At 40.8% G+C, this 15,675-nt stretch overlaps 1 protein-coding gene across 1 annotated transcript; it reads right to left on the bottom strand.

Moving 5' to 3' along the window:
• Positions 1-3,440: 3,440 nt before the first annotated feature.
• On the bottom strand, positions 3,441-12,334 carry SNRPC (small nuclear ribonucleoprotein polypeptide C). The gene is made up of 6 exons (XM_074935969.1): positions 12,231-12,334; positions 10,565-10,607; positions 9,151-9,259; positions 7,051-7,140; positions 6,261-6,365; positions 3,441-3,802 (listed from the first exon to the last, which is right to left on the bottom strand). The coding sequence occupies exons 1-6, from the start codon at positions 12,236-12,238 to the stop codon at positions 3,678-3,680; spliced, it is 480 nt and encodes a 159-aa protein (XP_074792070.1). The 5' UTR covers positions 12,239-12,334; the 3' UTR covers positions 3,441-3,677.
• Positions 12,335-15,675: the final 3,341 nt, after the last annotated feature.

The raw sequence follows: 15,675 nt of genomic DNA, 5'->3' as shown, positions 1-15,675 counted from the left end.
TCCCTGCCTTTGTCTCTATTACAGCATTTATCACTCATGTTTTTGGACCAATCTCAGATTCTTATTGGCAGAAAATCTTCCACTTAGTCTCACACCTCCTCTCTACCCAGATCATTTCCAGAGACATTTTCAGGCAAGCAAATACTTTAACTCTAAAGGGGTCATGGGACAAGTTAAAAAAAAAAACATTTAACAAATAACTTCACCTGTTACTTGTGTCAGGCAAGACTGAAATGGAAAAAATATTAGTTTAATTTCTTCTTTGATGCTTTTTTTACTTTTGGATTCCACTCAAATTGGACAGCAAAAACGGATTAGTCAGTTTCACGTTGCAGTTCCATACACCCATACAAAAACTACAACAGATGGATTGTAAATACAAGAAGCCAATGTGATGTGGATGTTCTGTTTTAAGTGACTCAGTGAAATGTTGCAACAACAACAAAGTAATGGGAATGATTCTATTGCTCCTTCAGTTTACCAGCCCTGTGTTTTATGTCACATTTCAGTATGTCAGTCTTTTAACACCCAAATATCCTACCCTGGACAATAAACCCTTCTTCTTTACTGACCATACTCTACTTTGGGAGATGATTGTAATCTTAGGGGGAGAAAAAAAAGTCTCAGTATCACCCCAAAAAAATCCGTTTGAGTTGGCAGATTTGTGTTGGAGAAAATAATTGGCTGACTTCAACATATGGTTGGACATATTCAACCCTTTGCAACCACAGATCAAAACTAGGCAGATTTCAAGCCAGCCCCTTATCTTTCCAAGGTAGATACACATACAACAGAGTTCCACACGGTTTACTCTGTGTCTATCTTTCCTACAAGCCTTTAGAAACCAAGGCTTTGCTGTAAAAAGACAAAATCTCCTGATATTATAAGTAAGAGGGTTTTCCTTTTGTTCCTAACTAAGGTCTCCTCTTCCTCTACCACTGTGCTGCAATAAAAATGGTCATGCTACTGCCTGAGGTGGATGTTTGCCCAGGATTTATGTCAGGCTAAGTAACGGAAAAGCCGATCTAGGATTCATTTGATAAATAATTCAGGAACAGGAATACAATTAATGCCAGTCAACACGGCTTTATGGAAAATAGGTCTTGTCAAAGAATGAAATCAGGTTTGTTGGACGAGATTACAAGTTTGGTGATAACACTTTTATAAAGCATTTGACTTGGTACCACATGATGTTCCAATTCAATAGTTAGCACTATACAATGTCAATGAAGCATATGTTACATTCAATCAGAACTGGCTAACTGATCTCAATATGTAGTCAATGAGGAATCACCACATAGGGTTGTTTCCTGTGGGGTTCCTCAGGGATGAGTACTAGGCCTGACACCATTCAACATTTTCATCAACCATCTGGAGGTAAATATAACATCACTGCTGATAACACAAAGATTGGCCCAGTGGTAAATAATAATGAAGACAGGACAGCCCTTCAGAGCAATCTGGATCACTTAGGAAGCTGGGCCTATTCAGCAAAATGTGTTTATTACAGCCAAATGTAAAGTAATACATCTAGGAACAAGGAATGCAGGCCACACTACAGAATGGGGGAGTGTATCCTGGAAAGCAGTGACTCTGAAAAGCATTATCGGGTCATAGTAGAGAAGTAACTCAGCACAAGCTCCCAGTGCAATGCTATGCCAAGAAGGGCTAAAGCTATCCTCAGATGTATCAACTGGGGAATATCGAATATGAGTAAGGAGGTGATTTTACCTCTGTACAGAGCACTGAGAGACCAACACTGGAATACTGCCTCCAGTTCTGGTGTCCACATTTTAAAACAGATGCTGAAAAACAGGAGACTGTGCAGAAGAGAGCTACAAACGTTATTTGAGGGCTAAAGAAAATGTCTGACAGCGAAAGACTTTAACTTACCAAAAAGATTGAAAGGTGACTTGATTCAAGCATATAAGTACTTTCACAGGGAGAAAACAGCAAATACTAAAGGGCTCTTTAATCTAATGGAGAAAGACATAAGTACCACTGTCTGGAAGCTGAAACCAAACAACTTCAAATTAGAAATTAGGCACAATTTTTTTTGAAACGGTAATGGTGACAAATCATTCAACAACCTACCAAGGCAAGTGGTGGATTCTCCATTTCTTGGAGTCGTCAAGTCAAGACTGGATATCTTTCTGAAAAATCTGCTTTCACCAAATAAAGAACATATGTTATTGGGCTCAAAACTGGGTGCACAGTAATGGCCCGTGACATACAGGTCAGACTAGGAATTAATGATGCCTTCTGGCCTTAAACTTAAGAAACGACTGCATACTTTGCCGAAGATAGATCCTTCAGGATAAGAAGTGCCATAGAACGATTAACAATTGAACATCGATAATACTTAACAGCCCACAAAGCCCAGCAGATACTTCATGAGCTAAGAGGCTTGTGTTTCTCAAAACATCACAAGAGTGATTTTTAGATTGCTTTGATTCTCAAAATTTCAATGTTTCAACCCTACTCTTGGAACAACAAGCTCAGTGTTTAAAAATTGGCTCCTTTTCTCAGCTACACAGCACACTCAAAAGGGACAGACGCTGAGCTTGTCCATACCTGTTTGAGCAAAGGACTATGGCTATGACTATAGCATCCCATACGCCCTTATATTGCCTTGCCCCCCGCCCCCAGCACCACCACCACCACATTAGATACAGCAAGTACACTTCCGGAGACTCCGAACACAGAAATAATTTTCTGCCTGATATTAGAGCCAAAATATACAGAGCTACTCTGCTTGTATGTGGTGTGAAATTGCCTTGGTGCAATGCAGACGCAGAACTCCAATAAAGCATGGCACTTCCAAAAGCAAGACCCCATTCTTACAGTTAAGTGGCCCTGGGTCTGGTGCAACACAACTTTTTTTTAATTTGTAAAGTTAAACTAGAGCTGACAACAGCTGCTAGTTTGACAGCACTGTCGACTTAAATACTGTCTATTAACATTATAGGTACAGCACAAGCAAGGGCAAGTATTCCCCTACACACGAGAGCTACTTTACTGTAATAAATAACAGTCGAGCAGTGTATCCCTGGGGCTATAGTAGCCAATTGCTACAGTTTCCCCCTGAGGAAGGGCCAGCACATTTTATGAAATAAGTCATATTTGGCAGCAGCACAGGGATACCACTGCAGTCCTTTCAGACATATTTTTATTAAAAACAAACCTGCATTTATAGTTTTATAAAAGTGTTTCATACTGCAGGAAACGCATCACAGCATATCAAAACTTGGGGAAAAAACCTATCAAAAGGGGATAGAGGGATGTTGCAATGGAAGTCTCTGAGAAGAAAGCACAAAAGACAAATGTAGCAGAAGGCTATAGATGAAACGGGGGTAGTGGAGGATTTACATATCCAGTTCCTCATCCTACTGGAGACCGCAAAACACACACACAGGGAAGCACATCCAACTCTCTGTATCTAAACCAGCATCAACATTTTATTGTTACATTTCAAAAGCAAATGGGGCAAAAAACAGTTACAAGGCATCAGCCCAGTGCACCCTAGATCAGACAGACCTTCTGCAGTTTGAAGGGGCAGCAGGTCTTGTCATCACACCGTTTTGATATAAAATCCTGGAGATGCAGCACCATGATGTTGTGGTGAAGAAGAACATAAAACAGAAACAAAGGAAAGGAAAGTAGCTCTACTTCTATCTTTATCTTTCTGGACGGGTCATCCCTGGCCTCGTTGGCACCATCATGGGCCTGGAGGGCGGTCTCATCATTGGAGGGCCTGGCATCATCGGCATGTGTCCTCCCATGGGCGGCCTCATCCCAGGAGCTACAACACAGCAGAAAAATAGAAAGCAGCAGAACAGGCCGATTAGGCACCAGTTCAAAACTGTTTGAAAGAGGCTGAACTTAGTCACTCCGCTGAGAAATATCTATTTTCTAATTGTAGAAAGAATAAAACAATTGATCTGCAAGTCTGCTGGATACAGGGAATAAGTTTTTCTGAGAGAGTGTCTAGTGATTATAGGACTGGGAGCCAGGACTCTAGGGTTATGTTTCTAATTTTGATGTAATAGTTTATCCACCTATAAGATAATGATAACTTAATTACTTTACAGAAAGGTCAGGAGATTAATGTTTAGAAAGTGCTTTGAGATCCTCTGCTGGAATGTGCAATAGAATGGCCAAATAACTTACTTCTCGTCTCTTTGCATGACAGCATTATCAGAAAGGAAAGCTTAAATCATTGCAAACACCAGATATTCTGAGAACACTTGAATAATTGATTCAACATGATTTGCCATTTACACCTCTCACAAGGACAAGCATTGTACTGCCTGCCAGCCGGTTAGTCTGAGATGTAAAGTCCACTCTTTATGCCCCTTATTGAGTTCTTAATTGGTTGATGCTTCTCTACTACTGAGAAGAGCATCACAAAGGACACTGCACCACTGCTGATGTGTAGTTTTATTCCTTGGATCCGACTGTAGAAATACTCACTGAATCCAGACATGCTGTATGACAAGCCTTCCTGTGCCAATATCATCAGTTCAGGGATGGAACATAATGTCCTTTTGATTTTTCCTTTACCAATTTCTTTAATAACTCTTGTAAAACACTTAATATTTGTGGGTTTACATCCCTTGGCAACACCCCAAAAGATTTCAAATTCTACAAAACTTCACATAATACGCTGCAATCTCCACCTATCACTAAAATATATCTACCCCAGTGCAGACACTACTTAACAGTGCATGCAATTTAACACTACACAAATTTAGCATATTAAGTTCACAATTAGGGCTGTCAATTAATCTCAGTTAACTCAAGCGATTAACTCAAAACAAAGTAACTCAAGTAAAAAAATTAATCGTGATTAATTGCACTTTTCATCACACTGGTAAGCAGTAATAGAATACAAATTTTAATTAGTTATAAATATTTTTAGATGTTTTTCTACATTTTCAAATATATTGATTTCAATTATAACACAATAAAAAGTGTACAGTGCTCACTTTATATTGTTATTTTTATTACAAATATTTGCACTAAAGAAAGAAAAAATAGTATGAGCTGCATTAAAAAATACAAGTACTGTAGTGCAATCTCTTTATCATGAAAGTGCAACTTACAAATGTAGAATTTTTTCCACATTAACTGCACTCAAAGACAAAAGAATGTAAAACTTTAGATCCTTCAAGTCCACTCAGTCCTAATTCTTCTTCAGCCAAATGCTAAGGACAAACAAGTTTGTTTACATTTACAGGAGATAATGCTGCCAGCTACTTATTTACCAGCCTGAAAGCGAGAACAGGCATTCACATGGCACTGTTGTCGTGGGCATTGCAAGGTATATTTAAGTCCCAGATAAGCTAAATGTTTGTATGCACCTTCATGCTTTGACTTGTCAATTGCACTACTTTTTGTTTGCTTACTCTGTTTTTTTTTACAGTGCAAATATTTGTAAAAAAAATAATAATATAAGTGAGAGCTCTACACTTTATATGTGTTGTAATTGAATTCAATATATTTGAAAATATAGAAAAATATTTTAATTTACTATGAATTTAATTGGTATTCTATTATTGTTTAACAGTGTGATTTAAACAGCGATTGATCTCGATTAATTTTTTTTAATCTGGTAATCTTATTTTGTAATTGTTTTGACAGCCCTATTAACAATACTGTTTAAAATACTTTAAAGATCTGGAACAAAAAGGTTATGGGGTACCAGGTAAACTGTATCCAGTATTTACTGCAGGGAAAAATTAGGGAGATAATGAAATTATCAGCCAAAATTTGACCTCAACACAAGGATTATCAGATACTCTTGTCACTAATGCCAATTTAATAACCAAAAGCTAAGGACATCAGTTTTACCACTCATCTGAAAGACAGCTTTCTCTAACACCACGCAGAGGCCAGTGGATCAGTACGGACTCTGAGCGCAAAGGATCACCTACTGAAACACCACCACAACCTGAAGACTTTGGCCATTTCCCCATTCAACTACTGACCTAGCTCAACTGTTTAGCAAGAGCGGATTAGATTTAATCCTGAAGTTAAAGTGCCCACAAGCTAGTGTGTGTCAATAAACTTAACACCCAGGTACTCCAATGGCTTACAGAGAATATTTTCCATTGACTATCATTTACAGACATTCACTTTGCTGTGAATCAAGATATTAACAAACTGGAAACATCTCAGTCAACCTGCTAATCTAACCCTGCAGTAGTCAATTATAAAGAAAAACTAGAAATTAGGTATTTCTGCAGGCTGAAACTTACCAGGACCAACTGGCATCATTCCTGGAGGAGGTGGGCCCATCATTGGCATCATTGGAGGTCCACCCATATGGGGAGCTGGCATCATACCAGGTCGTGGAGGACCAGCTGAAAGAACATGTATAAAAACTGATCACACACATCTACATGAATTATTGTGTCATGCTAGCCAAAGTGACGTGGAATCCTACTTAACTTGTAAACTGCTGAAGATAGTCACTTTGTATCTTGTACATTCTCTTACAATAGTGTACAAACATCCCTTTTCAATTTTAGTTCACTTTTCAGCAGCCAAGAAATTAGTCAATCACCTGCTGCTGCACATCTAATAAAAAGGACCAAATCTCCCCTGCAACAGGGATAAGATCTTTAGCTAATAAGGAGCCATTTCCCAAATGGAATGCAGAGCATTTTAAATAGTTTCTCTTCTACTTCAAGAATATGAGTGGTGTAAGTGGCTTCATTAGAGATACAGTAAAAAAGCTAGCAAGCAAATGAAGGAACAGTTATTTTACAGGCAATTTCATGTAACACCACTATGCAAAACGTTAGAATGAAACTGCTAAAAAACCTCAAGATTATTCAAAGCTATTAGAGGACTCACAAAGAGCTGCTTTACATTTTCATCATCAGGCTCAGGGAACTTTCTGAGTTCACAAATGACTTTGTAATATTTTAAATCAGAGGACAATTCCAGCGAAGTCCTAGTGAATAAGAAAGCGAGCAGTAGCCAGCGAATAAGTATAATGCTGGCATGCTACTCAGAACATAAGAACTCAACATTCATACTTACGCATATTGGGAGGAGGGGGGATCATGGCTCCCGCAGGAGGCGGAGCAGAAAAAGGAGTAGGTGGGATTTTGCCTTGTTGAAATGCAGCCGCTACATTAGGAAATAAGGGGAAACAGTGATTAATTTGTCAGTAGGACTATTATACCATTCTTACAATATGAGTTTCCCTCCCACCTCAACTCTTTCCCAAAATATAAATGATTTACATCATGCTGAAATCACACATGGTCAGAGATGCCTGAAAGCTGCAGTACTGGCTGGACTCTTCAACATGTCCCAGCCTCAATACTACTTCTACTGAGGTGGAAGTACACACTGCATGCCTTTTGCCTTCTTAAAAGGATTTATGGTGAACAGTGAGATGACAACATTTATGGATACCAATTATGTAAGTTAGCGAAAACTAGAGCAGACTATGAGGAACTTCACATTGTTAACTGAATGAGAAGTGGGATAGCACATGAAATTCCATGCTGACAAATGCAAAGTAATTAACACAGGAAAGAAAACATCAACTACTCATATACACCACTGGATTCTAAATTAACTTCAAATGGTCAGGGGAAAAACATGGGCATCACTACATGAACACCTCTGGCCAATGTGTAGCGATGGTCAAAAATATCAGACAAAGGGCTACAACGGATATAAAGAATAGAACAGAAAATACTGACAGTATTATGCCTCTTAAAATCAATTATAAACACCCACTTGGAATATTGTGTTCAGTTCTAGTGACCTTCTCTCAAAATGGATATAGCCGAAAGAGATTGTTCAGAAATAGGCAATGAAAGGCATAGAAAGACTTCCATATGAGAGAAGACTGAAGAGACTGAGATTGTTTAGAGAGGAGACAAAGGAGAGGAACATAACAGACGTAGCAAAATAATTAATGGTATTGAGAAGTGAAATTTAGCAGTTGTATTTACTCCCAAAATACAAGAACAAAAGGGACCTTCAGTGAACATCAATAGCAACATATTTAAAACTAATAAAAGGAAACACTTTTTTTTAATCCCAATGTATAATTAGCCCATGGAACTCATTGCCATTCAGTACATAAATGAGGCCAAGAGACCAGTATGATTCAAAAGCCAGATTCAACAGTTACGTAAGTAACTTTTACAGTTAAATTAGATAAGACAAAACATAGGAATATAAACCCTTATGTTTAAGAACACAAGCTAACCACTAACTGCATAAAATGCTCAAAACCTTTAACTCCTGTTGAAATTACTGGGAGTAGAGGGTGCTAGGCAACTTGCAGAATTAAGTCTTTAGAAAGGCAACAATCATGGGGAACTATCAAATCCACATGAAAGATGAACCAAATAAATCCCTTCTATCCTGGGGTTGTGCACGCTTACAGTTCTGCAGCGGCACCGCAGTAGTGATTCGTGAAAATGCTACCTACGTTGATGGGAGAGCTTCTTCGGCCAGCATAGGTACTCCACCACATCAAGAAGCAGTAGCTATGTTGATGGGAGAAGCCTTCCCATCAACATAGCACTGTCTACACCAGTGTTAAGTCAATATAACTATGTTGCTGATGGGTGTGGATTTTCCACACCGCTGAGCTATGTAGTTATACTGATATAAGCTGGTAGCAGAAACCAAGCCCTAGAGAAAGGGAAGAGTAAATTCAGGTATAGGAACAGTGTCTTGGCTCTCCCACAATAGGAGGGAGCTCAGAAGATGTCCTTCAGATCTGTGGCAAAAGGACTATTAGAAGTTGCTGATATAGGAATCTGTTTCACAATAAGGGCTTGGGACATGGTAATTTAGGATAACATGCCATTAGCTTTCAAAAGGGATCTCCAATGAAGTAGATGGAGAGCTATGCTTAAAAACTGAGCTGAAGATGACCCTTAAAACTAAGGGCCTACCAATGCAGCCACCCCTCATGTGAAACCCCATCAATTGTAAGCGAAGTTCCATCCACGGAGTAGCTACGTAACAAAGTTCTATATTACTTTCCTGTTCAGACCCACAAGTCAGGACCTTCAGTATTAGAATTTACTTCTATCCAATGCAACAGGACAGAGGCAGGAGGGAACCTTTTAAGTGAAATGATCTAGATTATGGGGTGAATTTTCTTACTTGTTTTATCAATCAGGCTCTGAGCTTGTTCTTCCATCCATTTCTGATAGTAATCTTTCACATTCTCTTTGTGTTTCCGACCACTGCAGTGGGTCTTTCTCACAGATGGCTGCAAAACGAAGAGATGCTGTTGTCCATGCACTGAGCATACGCAAGCCAAAGATCTACCTCAAGTTTACATAAAACTACCACAACTTGCAGTCACGAAACTCACACATAGGTTGAGTGGCATACACCAGTGGTTCTCAACCTTTCCGGACTACTGTACCCCTTTCAGGAGTCTCATATTTGTCTTGTGTACCCACAAGTTTCACCTCACCTAAAAACCACTTGCTTACAAAAATCAGACATAAAAATACAAAAAAGTGTCACAGCACACTGTCAGGGCTCGGGGCTTCAGCAGGAGCATGACTGAAGCCCCAAGGCCCGGCAGGTGCGCCCCGACTCTCAAACTTCTGAAGATTGTCATATGTGGCTCAGAGGGTCAGTAAGTTTGGCCATCCCGGTATAGTATATAACGCAGCATAAACAAGTCATTGTCTGCATGAAATTTTAGCTTGTACTGACTTCACTAGTGCTTTTTTTGTTGTTAAATGAGACAAATATCTAGAAGAGTTGATGTACCCCATGAAAGACCTCTGCGTACCCCTGGTTGAGCACCACTGGCATATATAGTCCGATGACCGATACAGTCCAATATCTGTGTTTGGAAGCTAAAGATCTCTACATCTAGTTTAAATGTTTACAAGTTTGTTTCCTATGATGTGAACAATGTAGTCGTCCCCAATATGCTCATTGTGACACCAACTGGATATATTAACTTGCATGACACTAGCAAATCTATAAGAACCCATGAATCATCATATGAGAGGTACAGCTTATATGGAAACATAAATCTTCCATAAAACTTAACATTTAATATTTTGAGGTGGTTTCATTTTGGTAAGGAAATATTCTTTTCGAGCCTGGTAACGCCATTTTATTAGAAGGCAAGATGTTTGACTTATCGTTCAGTTCCAAAATAAAAGTTAGAGTAAATCTATTGTTTCTGAGAGGGAAAGATAAATGTTCAAACTTATTTTTTATGTTGCTGTTGGATGAATGTTGACAGACATTTGACAAGGTAATAGCTTTCCACAGATCAATGCAGTCACACCACATCATATTGGGCCAGCTCACCTCTCCTCATCGATAGTCTTCCTTTTAAATAATCAAACCTGCTAAAATTGTACCATTCAGTCTCAAGGATAACGGTGCCTTTACCCTCCAAGCTACAATGTTATGTTTACGAAAATCTCTCAGATATATTATCCCTAAAGTAAATATATATTTATGTAACAATGTACCCAGTACTATCTTTTCAAATCAAAACCCCACACTCGAAAGGTATGAAAGCAAAGAGTTTGGCACTTACAGAGTCATGGGTGAGGTATGTGTCACAATAGTCACAATAAAACCTGGAGAAAAGAAAAAAACTGTTTTAGAAGCTGGGGCAATAACTTATGTCCAATACTTCAGATCTGTACAAGATTAAAAAATACACACTCTCAGTTAGAAACAGTTACTTCTAGAAGTCAAACAATAGTCATTTACTTTGACAGGAAAAAAATTGAACCTTTTAGTTTTATCCTTGCTTAATCCAAATATATTTCTGTCTCATAAATCTAAAAAGTTCATTGGGGCCTCAATCCCACACGGAGAGCTGTATGGGCAGACCCTTCTGCTCATAGAATCATAGGACTTGAAAGGACCTTGAGAGGTCATCTACTCCAGTCCCTTGCACACATGGTAGGACTAAGTATTATCTAGACCATTCCTGACAGGTATTTGTCTAAACTGCTCTTAAATATTTCCAATGATGGAGATTCCACAACCTCCCGAGGCAATTTATTCCAGTGCTTAACCATCCTGACAGTTAGAAATGTTTTCCTAATGTCCAACCTAAACCTCCTTTGCAGCAATTTAAGCCCATTGCTTCTTGTCCTATCCTTAGAGGTTAAGCAGAACAATTCTCCCTCCTCCTAATAACAACCTTTTATGTACTTGAAAATGGTTATGTTCCCTCTCAGTCTTCTCTTTTCCAGATTAACAATCCAGTATTTTCAATCTTCCCTCATAGGTTATGTTTTCTAGACCTTTAATCTTTTTGTTGCTCTTCTCTGGACTTTCTCCAATTTGTCCACATCTTTCCTGAAATGTGGCACCCAGAACTGGACACAATACTCCAGCTGAGGCCTAATCAGCACAGAGTAGAAAGGAAGAATTATGTCTCATGTCTTGCTTACAATATTCCTCCTACTACATCCCAAAATGACGTTTGCTTTTTTTGTGACAGCGTTACACTGTTGACTGATATTTATCTTGTGGTCCACTATGACCCCAAGACCCCTTTCCGCAGCACTCCTGCCTAGGCAGTCATTGCCCATTTTGTATGTGTGCAACTGATTGCCCTTTCCTAAATGGAGTACTTTGCATTTGTCCTTATCGAATTTCATCCTATTGACTTCAGACCATTTCTCCAGTTTGCCCAGATCATTTTGAATTTCAATCCTAGCCTCCAGAGCACTTGCAACCCCTCCCAGCTCGGTATCGTCCACACACCGTGTAAGTGTACTCCCGATGCCACCATCCCAATCATTGATGAAGATAGTGAAGAGAAGCGGCCCCCGCACTGACCCCTGCGGGACCCCCCTCGTTATGCCCTCCCAGCATGCAGCAGTCCACTGGCGTCCCGGGCATCCTTTTTCAGGACCGGGGCTGTAACTAGTTTGCTTGGGCCGTTCTGCCCTCCTCCCCCCTCCGCCTCAACCACCCCCCTCCCTCGCTGCCCCCTGCCCCAGAGACCCCCCCACCCGCCCCTCCATCACTGAGAAGCCAACGCCCCCCCCCCCCCAACAGCCACAGCCCCTCCCCGTCTCCCGCCGCTCCGGGCCCCGCCGTCACATCCCTGCTCCCCCAGGCGGCCCCCGCAGGCCCTGGCGCCTAGGCAGCAGCAGACCCGGGGCGTGAGGGAGCGGGGGTGGGGGGTCCCCAGCCGCCTCCCCACCGTCCCGCGGGGGCCCCGGCCCAGCCCCACTCACTTGGGCATGTTGCTCCGGGTCCCAGGCGCCGTTAGCAGGAAGTGAGACAATCAGGACGCGACTGCTTCCCGCCTCCTGAGCGCTTCGCTTTGAACTTCCCTCGGCACCCGTAGTAGTGCCTGCGGCGCTCTACGACTGTCTCAATTGGCGCGGGCGCATTGCCGGCCGGGACTTGTAGTTTTTCCCCCCGTCCCAGGCTCCTATGGTGGCTCGCGGGGGTCAAACGCGATCAACACTTCAACAGGTTGCCCCCATGCTACACTGTCCCTTCAAAATTCTCGCTCTCTTAAGCACCCCTATGCTGCTCCCTCTATATCAGTGTCTCTCAACCTTTCCCGATGACTGTACCCCTTTCAGGAGTCCGATTTGTCTTGTGTACCCCCAGTTTCACCTCACTTAACAACTACTTGCTTGCAAAATCAGACCTAAAAATACAAGTATCACAACCACTAGTACTGAAAAATGGCTGACTTTTTCATTTTTACTATATAATTATAAAATAAATCCACTGGAATATAAATATTGCACTTACATTTCAGTGTATAGTATACAGAGCGGTATAAACAAGTCACTGTCTGTATGAAATTTTAGTTTGTGTTGCCTTCACTAGTGCTTTTTAGCCTGTTGTAAAACTAGGCAAATATCTGGATGATTTGATGTACCCTCTGGAAGATCTCTGCATAGCCGCAGGGGTACACATACCCCGGTTGAGAACCAATGCTTTAAAGATTAATCTTTACATTTCACACCTCCTAATTTGGCCTCAATCAGCTTTGTCATCAGATAGACTATTAGAACATTAAATAATATAATTGAAAGAATGTATCCCTGGCGTCCTTCTGATTCTACTGAAAACCAGTCTGTAGTACAATTGTTGACCCTCACACAGCTAAATGCACTGTGGTGCAGTTCGACACACTAAATCCTCAGGCACCCCATACTGATAAAGCATTATCTACAGTGCTGACTGATGTACTGATTCAAAAGTGGCTGTAAAGTCTACAAACACGAAGTTAACTTCATTTTGTCTCTCTAGTTGTTTTTCAGTAACATTCAGCAGAGCATACATTGCTTGGATTAAAAGAAAAGGAGTACTTGTGGCACCTTAGAGACTAACAAGTAAATTTGTTAGTCTCTAAGGTGCCACAAGTACTCCTTTTCTTTTTGCGAATACAGACTAACACGGCTGCTACTCTGAAACATAGCTTGGATTGTAGATTGACCTGTGAAGACACCACATTGGTTATACAGGTTGTCTCTTATATTGGGATTGAGACAGTATTTCGGTTGCTTGAGTAGTCTGATCATTAACACCTTCCCTGGGACTGGCAAGCAGCATTATGACCTTATAGTTTGAGCAAGGCGATCACTCTTCTTTATTTAAATATAGGATGGTGCATCCCCTTTTCCAATCTTTTGGAATGTGACTGCTTTCCCAAATTTTAAGACATCTCTATAAAGCCAATGAACTAAATCCAAGCTGCCACTCTTTAGCAGTCTGATGAAATATTGTCATAAGTAGGTGTTTTACCATTTTGTAACTGTTTGACCACAAGCATCACGTCTTCTAACGTGATGGCCTGTTTTCTGATAGATGCTTTTTTGCATTAACTTGTAATTTACATTTTGGCGGGATCTGTTCATTAATTCACAACAATGCTCAGAGCAACACTTAGGTTGTGCATCAATATCCTGGCAGCATTCTCCATTTTTGTCCTTAACTTGTGGAAATTATTCAGCCCAAATGGGAGTTATATCACACATTACAAGAGCATGTGTTATCTTAGTAGATCGTTCCTGTTCTTCACAATATCAGCTCTGCTGTCTTGTGCACATACACATAAAGATAGATAAGGTAGGAGAGATGGCCCCTTCATTTCTTTATTACACAGTTAAGTGATTTACATCCCTGCGCTTTAAAACATGACGGAATGTATGAGACTGGATGACTCTGGTACTTGTTCACAGGCTACATAGCCATTCATCTCTACAGCCTTGATCTTGCAATCAGACGTATGCAGATGGACCCTTGTGCCCACATGGTGCCCACTGAAGTCAATGTTGTATTCAAGGGTTTGCTGGCACTGTTCATATTGCAGGATCATACACTAGATCATTAGTTTAAATCCAGCTCAGGTTGACCAGCTTCACCATCTGACAGCTGCTTGACTTTCTATGTACAATGAGTTGGTGTGTCTCAGTTCACTTCCTAGTCATAGACTGATGTGTAAAAAGCTAGCAGTCACACAATGTACCGGGATCAATTCATCCACCACTGAAATGCAGACACCATTGGGTTTAACAGTGTATGGCAACACCACAAGAGATCTAAGGACCCAAAGTTAACAGCAACATGTTATCTTGAAACCCAGGAGAGAATTGTAGAGAGGCAGAATGTAGCTACCTAAGTAGGGATTTGGCAGGACAGCAAGGTTACCACTTATGCAATAATAGTAATTAATAAGAAACCTCCAAGGCCTAGAAATAGTGGTTTGGCACCCAGCGGGGTATAACCTGCCAACCCAACCAAATATGGAGAATACAGGCAAATTGATAATTATTATGAACAGTGTAAAGGGGGTAGTAAATGGGGCCTCAGAAGAGCTTAGCTGGACTGGAGGCTCCTCACCTGTGAGGGTATGTTGTGTGCGGGCAGACAACCCCAGGATGATATCATCCAACTGTCCAAACAACCCAAGAAAACCAGAGATCATTGTTAACAAAAGTGTGAAATGGACTCGCAGTGGAAATCCAGAAGTGATCCAGTGTTGGATTTTGGCAAAACCTGGAGAGGCTGAAGGAAAGGAAAGCTTCAACACTGAAAGGAGGTAAATAACAACAACACGGAGAAAAAAATTACCGAGCATAGACTTGCCAGATAACTAAGAGCTTTATTCCAAAGAGGTGAATTTATACTGATGCAGATTGAAAGCCTGAAAAGGGAGATTAGTGGTGTTGATCCACATGCAAATATATTGGTAGAAGCAATGATACGGGATATACAGCAGCCACAATTGTCCCAGACCAGTTGGTGTAAGCAAACAGGTCAGACATAGCTGCTGTAGGAAAGAAGACAAAACAAGACAATGTTTCCGAGGAGCAGCCGTGTTAGTCTGTATTCGCAAAAAGAAAAGGAGTACTTGTGGCACCTTAGAGACTAACAAATTTATTTGAGCATAAGCTTTCGTGAGCTACAGCATCCAATGAAGTGAGCTCTAGCTCACGAAAGCTTATGCTCAAATAAATTTGTTAGTCTCTACGGTGCCACAAGTACTCCTTTTCTTTTTGCAAGACAACGTTGTGATGGTTTTTGGGATACCCAGGACTGTGAGTCACCCTTGTTATCCCCTTGCTTCCAGCATGAGGGAGTCCTGCTTGTGCTTAACTGGGTGTCAGCTCCCTGACACCACCAGCCTGTTAGCCACTCAAGTACTCTCCTCTGGGC

Source organism: Natator depressus, chromosome 21, assembly GCF_965152275.1.
Source record: "Natator depressus isolate rNatDep1 chromosome 21, rNatDep2.hap1, whole genome shotgun sequence".
NCBI lineage: Eukaryota > Metazoa > Chordata > Testudines > Cheloniidae > Natator > Natator depressus.
The sequence above is the reverse complement of the archived record's forward strand: the minus strand, read 5'-3'. Positions and strand labels throughout refer to the sequence as shown.